The sequence below is a fragment of the Plasmopara halstedii genome, assembly GCF_900000015.1.
Source record: "Plasmopara halstedii genome assembly, contig: Scaffold_34, whole genome shotgun sequence".
Lineage (NCBI taxonomy): Eukaryota > Oomycota > Peronosporomycetes > Peronosporales > Peronosporaceae > Plasmopara > Plasmopara halstedii.
This window is the reverse complement of record NW_020186955.1, coordinates 320-12,888: the sequence shown is the minus strand read 5'-3', so window position 1 is coordinate 12,888 and position 12,569 is coordinate 320. Positions and strand designations below refer to the sequence as shown.

General features: G+C 47.9%; 2 protein-coding genes across 2 annotated transcripts; one reads left to right on the top strand and one right to left on the bottom strand.

The window, feature by feature from the left end:
- Positions 1-9,673: 9,673 nt before the first annotated feature.
- PHALS_09029 (1acylsnglycerol3phosphate acyltransferase) lies at positions 9,674-11,375 on the top strand (the record flags this gene model as incomplete). Its single annotated transcript, XM_024721556.1, has 7 exons — positions 9,674-9,810; positions 9,876-10,674; positions 10,742-10,829; positions 10,905-10,952; positions 11,106-11,140; positions 11,209-11,285; positions 11,345-11,375. 7 exons carry the CDS (start codon positions 9,674-9,676, stop codon positions 11,373-11,375), a joined length of 1,215 nt encoding a protein of 404 aa, XP_024571586.1.
- Positions 11,376-11,604: 229 nt separating this feature from the next.
- PHALS_09028 (conserved hypothetical protein) lies at positions 11,605-12,180 on the bottom strand (the record flags this gene model as incomplete). Its single annotated transcript, XM_024721445.1, has 3 exons — positions 11,605-11,613; positions 11,708-11,815; positions 11,878-12,180. 3 exons carry the CDS (start codon positions 12,178-12,180, stop codon positions 11,605-11,607), a joined length of 420 nt encoding a protein of 139 aa, XP_024571585.1.
- Between the last annotated feature and the right edge of the window lie 389 nt (positions 12,181-12,569).

Sequence of the window (12,569 nt, the reverse complement as noted above, 5' to 3'; positions counted from 1 at the left end):
TTACCAGTAAACCCCCTACGCCTTCTAAGAATCGCCGTTTCTCCACGATGGTTTTTTGGAGTGGAAGGTCGACTTTTTCTTACATCATAGCTGAGAGAGAACACAAGGCGCAGATGTCTCATAATTTCACAGAGATGTGATACCTGCGCGTCCAAGCCAAACAAAAGATTTATTTTCTTCTTCTCAGCCTCTGCTTGACTCGTGGACATGGTTCGCTAATACTCACTCAAGCTTACACGGCCGGGTTAGGGGGTGCAAACACCAGCGACATATGTCGCACTAATCCTTCCCATGCAGAGCCTCGATTTCTGATGAATGGCCCGTCATTGCCCATTATCGTGCGCGGCCTTCCTGTTTAAAGTCCGACCGGCTGATGCGTCGACTCAAATATGGCTGGATCTCATTTTCGTCAAATTCTGTTTTCACATCAAAACTTACCTTTGAGCTCAAATGGATGACCAGTCGCAGTCACCGCCTTCAGCACAAAGCCCATACTTATCGAGGTGTGGTGGTGCCCCGAGAAGACATTGTGGACGTATCTATATAGGTAACAGTCTGCTAGTCTGATGGGTGAATACCAAAGAATACCAGCTAATACAAAAACTTACACGTGATAAGGCAATGATTAGAAATACGGAAAATAGGAAGTAATGGGCGGCAATAATGAGCGGCCAGATTCCATTACAAATGTTGTGTGGACCACATACTTTATGTCAAACATTAACTATACATCCTGCATATTTGTATATGTAGCGAGGCTTTGCTCGGAAGAAGCTTAGCTAAGGTCACCGACCTTACGTTTTTTTTCAGAATCAGTACTAGTGTAGCGGATCGCAATCCGCTACTTCTAAGTACTAAAAAACTTACCCAAAGTAAGAACACTACACTTCAGTTAAAAAACGAAGCTATTTTTGATTATTTTAGTTGCGGTAGAGCCGTCAATATCTAATCCCTAGGTTTTCCTAATTAATATAGTAATACCTAATGTATATAGTAAAACCTAATAAACAAGCAATATGTATCACTCCTGGTAATCCTGCCACGTGATGGCTTCTTGTTACGGTGTAGCCACACCACTGTGTGATTACACTTACTTGTGTAATACACACATATGTCCGGTCACACAATCTTGTACGGCCCGCCCTTACCTACAAGGGCACGTGTAACCCGTTACACTATCCACCATTAGACACCTTAACGCTCTCTAAGAACAACTTAAGCATTCTCCGCTCTATGAGCCTTGCGTCTACGACACGCGAAACACACAGCCTAGCTGGTAGCGATGGCGCCCGCAGGCAAAGCCCTTCTTCTTCTGCAGAGGGTGCATCTGCATACAGTACGCCCGCGGCTTCACGTGAAGCACATCCAAAGCCATCGACAACCGAGCGCAACACACCGGGCCCGCCCCGAACGACAGAACTCCGCGTCGATGAGTGGGAGGAAGTCGACTACGAGTCGGACACTTCATTCCTAGCATGGGATGACGAGGAATATGAAGTGTGCCAACGACGCGGCGTGAGCCCAGCTCAAACCCTGTGGACACCATGTCCGTTCCCGGACCTCTCGGCTTCCGGGGAAAGTTATTACCGATCGCCTCGACAAGGGACACACGCAGCAACTGGAGGCTGCTTACAGGGCGGCTCTACTGCGCCCTTATTTACATGTCTTGGACCCTACAACTTCCGCTCGGCGGATCCCGCTACTGATGCGAAAGACGCAATCACTCGATCGTCAGGCGTCTACGTAGTCGGGGCCCCGGTCACAACACAAGCAGAGCTTGATCAGCGGAGAAATTTGCGAGCTCGCTTTTTGGTACCATGAGAGATCCCAATGGATCGGTACCGCGCTCGAATTCGAGCTCAAAAGGAGTTGCTCCTGTTACCACAATACGTAACATTCCTGTGGGGCTCTCGCTGGCAGAACCGCTGCAGATGAAGATGATCTCCTTGAACAATGGGTGCAGCGGCACCGGAAACTTTCTTCGCTATCTACCTCACAGCGAAGACACAAAGAAGTGGACGTGCGCGTTGAGAGCCATGTCAGATTTAAGTTTGCCAAAAAAAGGCGCAACGCCGACTCCCTACGTATTTTCGCCCCGCGATATATGGAAAAATCTATAACGCTCCTGCGAGCTTTGTGGTTTCTCATACGGGTGAGTCTACAACCACAGCAGCTCTAGGTCATAGCTTTAGCTCAGCTTATGGATCTCTGGATTCTCGGCAGCAGCCCTAGAAGCGCGATGCGCAAGACAACGTGAAGCGCAAACTCCCAAGAGTGTACTTGCCTATCCCAGCCACTTCATAAGTTATTGGGCAGAACCCCGTCGACGACGTCGACCCACAATGCATTCCTCGTGGTAGTGGACGCCACCATTTTTACCCAAAAGAGTCGGCGGTCAACGATAACGCATAGTCGATCGCCGTCCGGTGAATCGCGATGCTCTTCGAGCGTTTAAGAACAAAGTCCGTCGTCATCATCACTCTGCCAAGCATCTCTCCGAGGTCGCCTACCGCTGTGTGGAAGATCTCGAGAGTCTGGAGCCCTTAATGCACCTACTGCCTCTCGTTGAGGATTATCGTGCTCTGTCGGAGCAGCCTCTTGCCATTGACAGGCGAAAACGTCACTTCGTGCAATGGTAGAGAGCCTGGTGTCGTTGAAAACGGAAATTGTTGCGCTCCGTGCTCAAAATCAGTTGCTAGTTCAGCTTTTGGGCGTTCGAGTGCCTCTGGGCGCCGCCCCAGCGCCAACGCTATCGCGTTCACTTGCGACGGATCCCGGTACGGCTTAAGCAAGCCTACATAAAAAAATAGGTGGATGCGCATCTTTCTCGGCAGACTCAGCGTATACGCTAGTCCTCGCTTGGCCACGATCCTAAAAGGTCCAATATTTTTGCTCATATTCGGTACATACTACATCAGATGCTGCATGTGTAGGAAGATTTTTAACATTTGATAAAACTGGGTATCCGACCTCAATGTATTTTCCTATTCCGTCTGCCTATCCCTTCTGCATGTCTTGGCTTTCAGCCATCGCATCGCGAACGCGTCTTAGGACAAGAAGTCTAGTAGACAAGAAGTCTAGTAGACAAGAAGTCTCCGACCTCTTTACACATAGTTACGGGACTAACATCAGTCAGCTGCTCTTGCTATTCCTGCTTCACCAAACCCTTAGCCATGGGATGGCGGCGTCAGAGGGACGCATGTATCAACAAGCCCGTTCATGTAGAACAACGTATAGCCGATAGATCACTGCATTGCACATAACAAACTCTCAAGTGGCAACATAGCGTTCCAGTGCTTCGGCTTCGCAGCGCAGACGCTGCGAAGAACGTCTTCAACGACGCAATTCACGCGCTCAGTCGGACCATCGGTCTGCGGATGGTCTGCTGTGCTGACATAGTCAACTTGGTGCCCAGCACGTGTAGACCAAAACTTCCCAGTGAAGCGCGGGTCTCTATCAGATACAATTGACTCCAGTTATTCATGCTGTCAAAAGAAACAGCGTTGCCGTACCCACACCGGCAATGGTGTCCAACACTGCCGCTAGATGGGCCATCTTGCTCAAACGGTCCGCAAAAACCACTACATCCATATTATGTGCCGGGTCCTTCGGCAGGCCAATCACAAAGTCCATGATCATGGACTGCCAACACCCGGAGTAACTGGTAAACTGGCCAGTGGCGCCTCCGCATCCGGAGATGTTTTACCCCCCGACACGTCTCACACGTGCGCACATATGTGCTCGTTCTCTTTTACAGTTTAAACCAGTAATAGTGGCAACTCTTCTCACGACCGGGATGACCACTAAGTGGGGTGTTGTGGGCCTCATAGAGGATACATTATTTTACATCCTCATCGCGAGGAACCACAATTCGTGGTGTATCCTTTGAATTGGTGCTATAATACAGCACCGCACTACTCAACGACTATCGGTGTAATCGTGCGCGCAAAAGCGCCGACAACTTCTTGACCGAGTTTTTAAACTCCTTGCTCCCGAGAGCCTGTAGCAGCGCTACACACATACTATCATCCGAGTATGTGGTGTGGATCAAATCCATCACTGTCGACGTCACCGTCGTGACATGAGCAAGCTCATAATCCGGTTTGCGTGACAGCGCATCAGCCAAAGCAGTCTGCTTTCCTGGCTTATACTTCACCTCGAAGTTATCTCCTGCAAAGAATAAGAGCCACCTGGCCATCCTCTGCGAGATGTGAGGCGACTGAGTCGCAGTCCATAATGACGCACGATCTATGTAGATCACAAACGGCTTTGAGCAAAGCAAGAGCACCCTGAACTTAACAAGTGCATACTTCATCGCAAGTAATTCCTTGTGGTGGACAGGGTAGATCCTCTTCGCAGCCTTAAGCTGGCGGGATTTGAACGCGATCACCAGATCTCATTCCTCGGCGTCTGCTTGTAGCAGTGCACACCCAATGGCAGAGTCCGAAGCTTCACAAAGGATACTATAAGGACGAATGGGGACTGGCAACACCAGTATTGGGAGACTTTTTTTACCCTGTCGAAAGTCTCCCGATACTCGGTGTCCCAACACCATTCTGTATCCTTTCTAAGGAGATTCGACAATGGCCGTGCCATTTCCGCATGATTCGCGCTATACTTGTGCAAGTAGTTAGCGAGGCCAAGCCACTTGGGAAGTCCTTTTGGTTTTTTGGAACTGGCCAGTCCACAATGGCCACCTAAGGAATCCGCTCGATGGTCACGCTTCCAAATAGATCACCCTAAGAAATAAATTTCGTCCGCACCGAAGATGCACTTATCAAAATTAGCATACAGCGTATTAGTGCGCATGCTCTCGGCACCGTTCTATAATGGACGATGTGGTCTTCCACATCTCTGCTCCTTTTCACCGCACGACTGTGAACGAAGATGTCGTCGAAGTTTGTCTGTGTATACGCTCGGTGGGCCTGAACAATTGCGTCCTAAGACGATAAATGTTGCCGGTGTATTTGATAGCCCTTGGGCATCACCAACCACTCCCAGATCATCCCGCTCGGAGTACATACCGCTGTCAGCACAATATCTCTTGCTCTCATGAGCAATTGGTAATATCCATCAATAAAGTCGAGTGCGCTGTACTTTGTACAGCCAACCATATTGTTTTGGAGAACATTCGTTCCAGAAATTGGCGTCTTTGCCGGAATTTGGAAGCTTTCAGCTTATTATAAGCATGAGCGATACGCCACTTGCCGTTAGGCTTCTAAACACAAAAGTGGGCGCCGAATGGCGAGGCCTGCTCTCATGCATCATTCCTGCCTCATGCTTCGCGAAAAAAGGCGTCAATGACGTCACACTGCTCCTTGGGAAGGGTCATTGGCGTGTTACGCAGTATTTGGTTCCCGGAACCAAATCAATCTAATGCCGCACACCTCGGTCCGGAGGTTGGACCGAGACGACGTCTTGAAATTCCTGTACCAAAGTAAAATACGGATTCGAAGGATCCTTCTGGATTGACGATCCACTTCGAGCGTTCAGCACCCTCTTAGAGTTCTTCAGGACAGCTTCATCCAGAAGCGACGACGAGTGAATCTCCTCGTTCGGTCAAATAATGACCACATCGGCTAAATTGCCTGCCTTCAAGCACCGCTTAACTATTTGAAGGACATCTCATCCAGCTCAAGAAAAATATCCACCGCGAAAATAATCTCGAGGGTGATGTCGCCGTCTTTTGCTTTCATCATACCGCTGACAAGGGTATATAGGTGTGACCTAGTGTCTACGGTAGACACACGCTGTGTCAAGATCGACGCCCTGCGTCTTGCAGACAACATCCGGCTTTGCCGTCTCCTTTTTTTAAAACGGGTTTACGTCTAGACGGAAGACGCACCCGGCGTCGTCCAGTGTCCCCACTCATTGCTCCATCCGAGCCTTGATGTTATTTACAACATCCGACGAAGAGCTGCTATTTCCGCAGTGGGTAACGTGCCTTTTCATGCGCATCAGAAGGGCTTGCCTAGGATGCCTTGGACCTCATCCGACCATGCCATGCTTGGCATGCAGTAACTGCTACAAAACGTGAGCAGCACTCAGTGGATTTCGTGCCACTCCACACTCATCACAAAATCCTCGCCCTTGATGCCTCGGACCACGTCCGATCATGCCATTTTTGGCACGCAGCAACTGCTTTGTAACGTGAACAGCGCACAGTGGGTTACGAGTCACTCAACGTTCAACCCGCGAGCCATGCTCGGGACTCTTGTCCAATACACCTTCGGTATTTGATAACTCGGATACTCCGATATCCAGCACATTGACCGTCCCGGTCTAGTGCCCGCGCCAATAGTGCTTCTGCTTCCTAGCAGAGGCGAATTCATGACGCACCCAAGCTACACTTGGAAACGTGCGCGTAGCGCCCAAGGTCTTCGACCTCCAATCAATCCATGGTCCATGGTGTGTCAACCATGCCATACCAAGGATGAGGTCATACCTTGCATCCAAGTGTAAGACTAGACAGCGTTCCACGCTATCATAGTCAAGGAACTTATCTCCGAGGTCCACAGGGACCGTTACACGTGTCCCCGTCGCTAGGCGAACAGTGACCATGTCACCCAACTGCGCTTTTAGCGCCTCAGCATACAGCTGAGTTCCTTTGATCGCGGAGCGTCGAGCATAATTGCCCGACACCCCGGAATCGGTAAGGGTCTTCCATGGCCTTTCAGGGCCTTTCACGGTCGCTTTTTCGACCAACAAGCCCAGCTAACACTCACTTTTCGTGATCAAGAGTACGAAGCTCTTCGGGGCTGGGCGCTGCTGCCCTCTTCTACTTGAGGCACAAGAGAAATCAGTTCTCCCCCCAGAAGGGCGCCCCGCGCCTATTGACTCTTTTTGTTTCCCCGAAACAAACCAGACTAGCTAGATACGGAACGTCGTTCGACGATCCTTTACGCGCCATGCGCAAGGGACAACCCGTCCGAAGATGACGAGTGTCTCCACTAATAAAACACTGTCGGGTGTTTACATGCTCAGCAGCTCGGAGCTCTCCCTCCTCTTTCTCAGCATAGCTAAGATATATTAGCTCAGGCTCGCTAGCCGAGCTCGGAGGGTGTTTTATCCAACCAAGTCGTGCCGACTTGAAGTTGAATATGGCAATCAATGCCACATTCACTGCTTCTACAAAAGAAGACGGATGCACAGGGAAGACTTCCAATCTGACCAGGCCAGTGCGGGAGCCGTCCATAAAAACGGCCTCGGGGAATGGATCTGCTGTCATCCTGGCAATGAGAGTTCTCAGCTCTTGAAGAAAGTCCACCAACTCCTTTTTGCCATGTCGGGCGACAAAGAAACGCGATCTCACGCGATATCCCTGATTAAGCGGCGAGAACACTCACAGAAGCTGATGCTTTAGCTCCTTCCAAGTGGAGAACTCCACTTCAACTGAAGTGCCGTACGTCAGTGCCCATTCTCGCGCTCGGCCCTCGAGTTTGGATAGCTAGTGCCACGCGCTGTTGCTCGTTTTGGAGCAAGGCGGGTGCCATAGCCATATCGGTCTCTCTCATTCAAAGCAGGAGATTATCTCCATCCTTATCCTCGAACGTTTCAACACTCACAATGAGCGGCCTGACCTGGATGGAATCATCCGTCGTCGACGGTGACGTCATTAACGCAGTCGACGCTGACATCTTCTACGGTAAGTGCTCTAACAGCATTTTCATAACTTGAAAACACTTCTAGGCGCGCGCTTATGACCTCGGGCCCTTGTGCAACGTGGTACTCCACGCCGTCAGGGCACAGCAGGGACATCAGCTTATTAAGCCAGTCCTGCATACCCTAGGGCAAATAGGAGTATTCCTTCATCATCTCAACGGATCAGTCGTAACGATCCAGGCGTAGATTAACTACGAGTGCTACTAAGTGCAGCGAAGCTGCCGTATAGAGGATGCTCAGCTAAGGCCACCGACCTTACGTTCTTTCCAAGATCCGGTACTAGTGTAGCGGATCGCAATCCGCTACTTCTAAGTACTTGAAACCTTAACCAAGGTAATGACGCTCTTACACTCAAAATTAAAACGGTATATAATTGTTTTAGTTACGGAAAGCCGCCTATATCCAAAACCTTAGGCTTTCCTGATTAAATAGTAAAACGCATAACTACTGGCAGTCCTGCCACGTAGTGGCTTCTTGTTATGGTGTAGCCACACTATTGTGCGATTACACCAACTTGTGTAATACACATCTACTCACACCATCTTGTGTGTGACCCGACCTTCCTCACAAGGGTACGTGTAACCCCGTTACACGTGTCGTTAGTGAAGGACAACGATACTCTAAGGGCTCAACCCTAATGAGTGGCTCTACCTCCACACTCACAAAAGCTTATAACTGCCCCAGTGGACCGCCGTGCATCTACTAAATTCTGGCGCTCCTGAACGCCTCATGGTATTGATACCACGTGTCTCGGGACCATTACGACGAGAATTGTATTGGGAGGTTCATCTCTCAAGTGAATAATTAGGTCGGATGTGACAGAATGAGTGACATGCGAACTTGCTGCCTACGGACAGTTAAAGCGCCAAATCCATTGGCTTTAGATTTCCGGTAGCAGCAGTCACTGCTTCCAACGGGTTGTCCTATTGCCCACATGTTGACCTGACAGTAGTGCAATGCACCTTCTAAAGTCTTCGGGCTCTGACGGAAATCTTCAGTCTGAGGAGGAATCCCTCCATAAACATGGTGATTCTTACTGCCACTGGCAGGTACAATTGCCATACTGGCACGAACTCACAGAGCTTCTGTACATAATCGTACAATGTGCCATTGTTTTGGCGGCATGGCAAAAACTTCGACCGTTGTTGAAATGCTACATTCGGTGGAAGGAACATCGATTCCATAGCCTTTTTCAGTTTTTGCCATGTGGCAAAGTAGCCAGGGTGGTTTCATCGCCCAATCTTTCTCACGGCCATCCAAATGTGACAGGGAAGGGCAACTTGACTGCGGTCCTCACGATTTTGAGCCATCGTGATTGCAATGTTCATTGTCACTCAGAAGATGTCGACAGACTAAGTGGCACCCGGAAGTGGCCTCTTAAAATCAAATGAACAATTGGCGGGCATGGCGATTTGCCCAACGGAAAGAATTTATGAGGGAGGGGTGGTCAAGGCGCGACAAACTGAAAGGAGATCTAAAAGAGAAGCTCTACTCGGACAGTACGAACTTGGATTGTTGTCCACCGACTTGAGGCAAGTGAAGGCTTACAAGCTAGAAGCGGCGCAAGCATACAAGATGCAAGGACCATGAGTCAAACAGGCTGAGTTACGAAACAATGCTATCCGACTTGCCGTATAGGGTTTAAGCGACATTGGTGATTCGGTAGCGCAGCTTAAACATTGTCATTTTCTCTTAATTGTCGAGGCTCACTACACATAGCTGCCTTATCTATTACCACACTTTTGCAGTCACGGCATAGTTATCGAGAACTTTCATACCTATTGGATCAATTATATGTGGTCAGTGTAGGCAGAAAATGAACAGCAAAGTTGTCTTTATCACATTTTTTCAAGACCTTTTGCTTTTTTTAGCGTGTGCTGAATTTTTTCATCGTAAATAGTATACCTATTTCTGATTTTTTGCCCTAGTTAACCTTGTTTTCCACCTATCAAATGCATTTCAGCATTGCTTAGATACTCTCCTTGGCACTTCCGCATTCTCAAGTGCGACAATGGCGGTATTTCACCTTTACTCGGCGCTCAATCTGTTGTGGATCCTATGCAATAGTGCATGCATCAACTTCCTCCAGTTTTGTCTCTGGTGCCTTGTGCGGCCATTTGACAAGCCGCTCTACCGTCGACTTATGGGGTGCGTCCGAGCTCTTGCGTTCACTATCTCGACACCTAATGATGACAATCACTCTGTTTTGATAGCTCTATTGCACAGTCACTTTGGGTAGATGTGACGTCCACGAGCTTTCCAGAGACCAAGCTTTCTGTCTCGGGTGAGTTTCCATCGGACCCGTCCAAGCCTGTTATTCTCATTGCAAACCATCAAGTGGATGCGGACTGGTGGTATATTTGGCAAGCTGCGCGCTATCAAAAGGCAGCAGGCAACATCAAAATTGTACTTAAGGACCAGCTCAAATACCTGCCGATTATCGGCTGGGGTATGCGCTTATTTGAGTTCCTTTTCTTACGGCGCCGTATCGATGAGGACGCCGAGCACATAAAGAAATACATGGATGGACTCATTGCTGATAAATTTCCCTTCTGGCTCGTAGTGTTTCCCGAAGGAACGACTATCCACGATGAGTATGTCACCAAATCGCAAAATTTTGCAGCTCGCGAGAATCGCCCGAAAATGAAGAGAGTGCTGTTGCCACGTATCACAGGCATGCAGATCATTCTGGACGCTGTGGTAGAGGCCAAGCCCGATATCTATGACCTTACATTGGCTTTTCCATCCTATTCAGGCGAAGTGCCGACGTTTGAAATGGGATATGGACGTAAAGTTGACACGGAAGTGCCGTCGATGAAGACACTGCTTGCAGGGAAACAGCCACTGGGACGAGTAGCTTTGCATTCACAGAGATTTCATTATGAGGACGTAGTAAAGGATATTCAAGGATTCTTAGACGCCCGCTGGAAGGAGAAAGAAGAGCGATTGAGTTACTTTATTGAGCATCAGCAATTTCCTGAAGCAAAGACAAGTATAGAGATGGATGTTTCGGTAAGAAACGCTTTCTTATGGCTGGGGCGATGATTGTTGCTAATTCAATTGCTTGTTGACTTTTTAGTCTTCCATAGGAGCAGTCGTAAGACTGTGGTTAGGCATTATTTCGTCGTGTGTTCTGTTGCCTGTCGTCATGATGCTTTTCTTTCCATGTACGGGCCTTTCGAGCTTTTCACACTTGACTGAGCTAACTTTAGAGCAATGTTAATTTGCGTCTACCTTTGCAGTGTACTTTATCTGGGTTGTCTATTGTTTTATTTACTCCGTTTATGACCGTACGACGAATTTCTGGTGGCCTTACATCTTCAATTTGTTATTGGAACGCGCCGCGAAAACTCACAATCACTTCAAGCGTCAGCAAGCCAGATACCGATAAGGTGGCAAGAACCAAACGTCACTAACGTGATAAATCGACATCGTGGTAAAAGGCAATTTTTGTCGATGTCAGCTAGGTGACGTTTTGGTATAATTACTTCTGTTTGAATTGAGAATTTACAATACAGAAACTGAGTAAGCGTGTATCTATGGTAGCGTCTCATGCTTCTGTTACTTTGCAGTGACAGTGAGCTCATTCTTCTTCATCATCTGAGCCAGCCCATCGCTGAAAAGTAAGAACAAATTCCTGGAAAGTAATGGTACCGTCTTGATCAAAATCCAGCTCTTTCAGGCGCTCTTCATGTATGACCTTCGACGTGTAGCCACTATTAATGCGCTCAAGACGCCGAGGGGAGTTACAGCCTGTAACATTTTGACGCATTTGATCGAGTACCTCACATGTCTGAATAGTGCCACTGGCATCATGATCGAAGAGCAAGTACGCACTCACCATCAAATCCAGTGCTTTATTGATTAGTTTCGACACTTCTCTTTGATCAGCTTGCTGCTCAATCGTTGTAGTAGGTACAGAAACGTCATCGGAAGTATTCCCTAACACTCCTTTTTTGGTGTCGCAAATTGTAATAAGCCCCAACAAGTGCGCGATGGCCAGTGAGACAACAAATTCGTTCTGGCTAAGCGAGTTGTCTCGTACCATGTCCGACTCGTAAAAGATCTCAGTCAAATCGTATTCGTTAATGTGAATTCCTAAAGCAATGAGTGCCATTTTGAGTCCCTCAAAGTCAAGTCCATCTTTGTCAGTCTGTAAGAGTTAAATTGAATCAAAATGAAGTAGAGTAAATGGAAAATTCCAGATAAACTCACGCTGGCAAGTTGTTGATAAATGCTGCGAAGAGCGGAAAAAGCTTCTCGCACCAAAGCAAATTGAAGGACGATGCGCTCAAAATGCGTATTTTGGTTTCTCTTTGGATCTGCACGTCTTGTTAAATTGAGCAGACGCAGTGTAGCAACGATACGGGCATCGATTGAAGTGGGCACTTTAGTGGAGTCGTTGCGACCATCGTTCGATAGTCTCGTAGTAACTTTGTCTTCTACTTGATGTCTTTGAGTGGGTTTAGTCTTCTTCGTCAATCTACTCTCCGTGGCAATTGATGCACCAGCGCCCATAGTCCTCTACAAGTCAAGGTCAAAGAGTAAGAGTTCCAGAAGGAGACTTTATTTTAAGCTTCGAGGTCTGGGCGGAAATAGGCGCTTCATTTTGGAATAGTAGCGTGTCATTCACGTTAGCCAAATCAATTCCGTAAATGGAAACCCTACAATATTTCTAGCAAAAATATAATTAAGCATAATTTGTAAATATTATTAATTTGCATTGCACCAGACTTAGAAATGATCCTACGGTCTTTGTTAATTTCTCTATCGTCAATAACATCATTAAATATGAATGAAACGTTTCTTCAAATCGATTAACATCGCGTCCTCTCATGAAGACATATTACTAATTACCACACTCATTCATGCAGAGCCTAACTCATGTCGAATCACAGCGTATGATG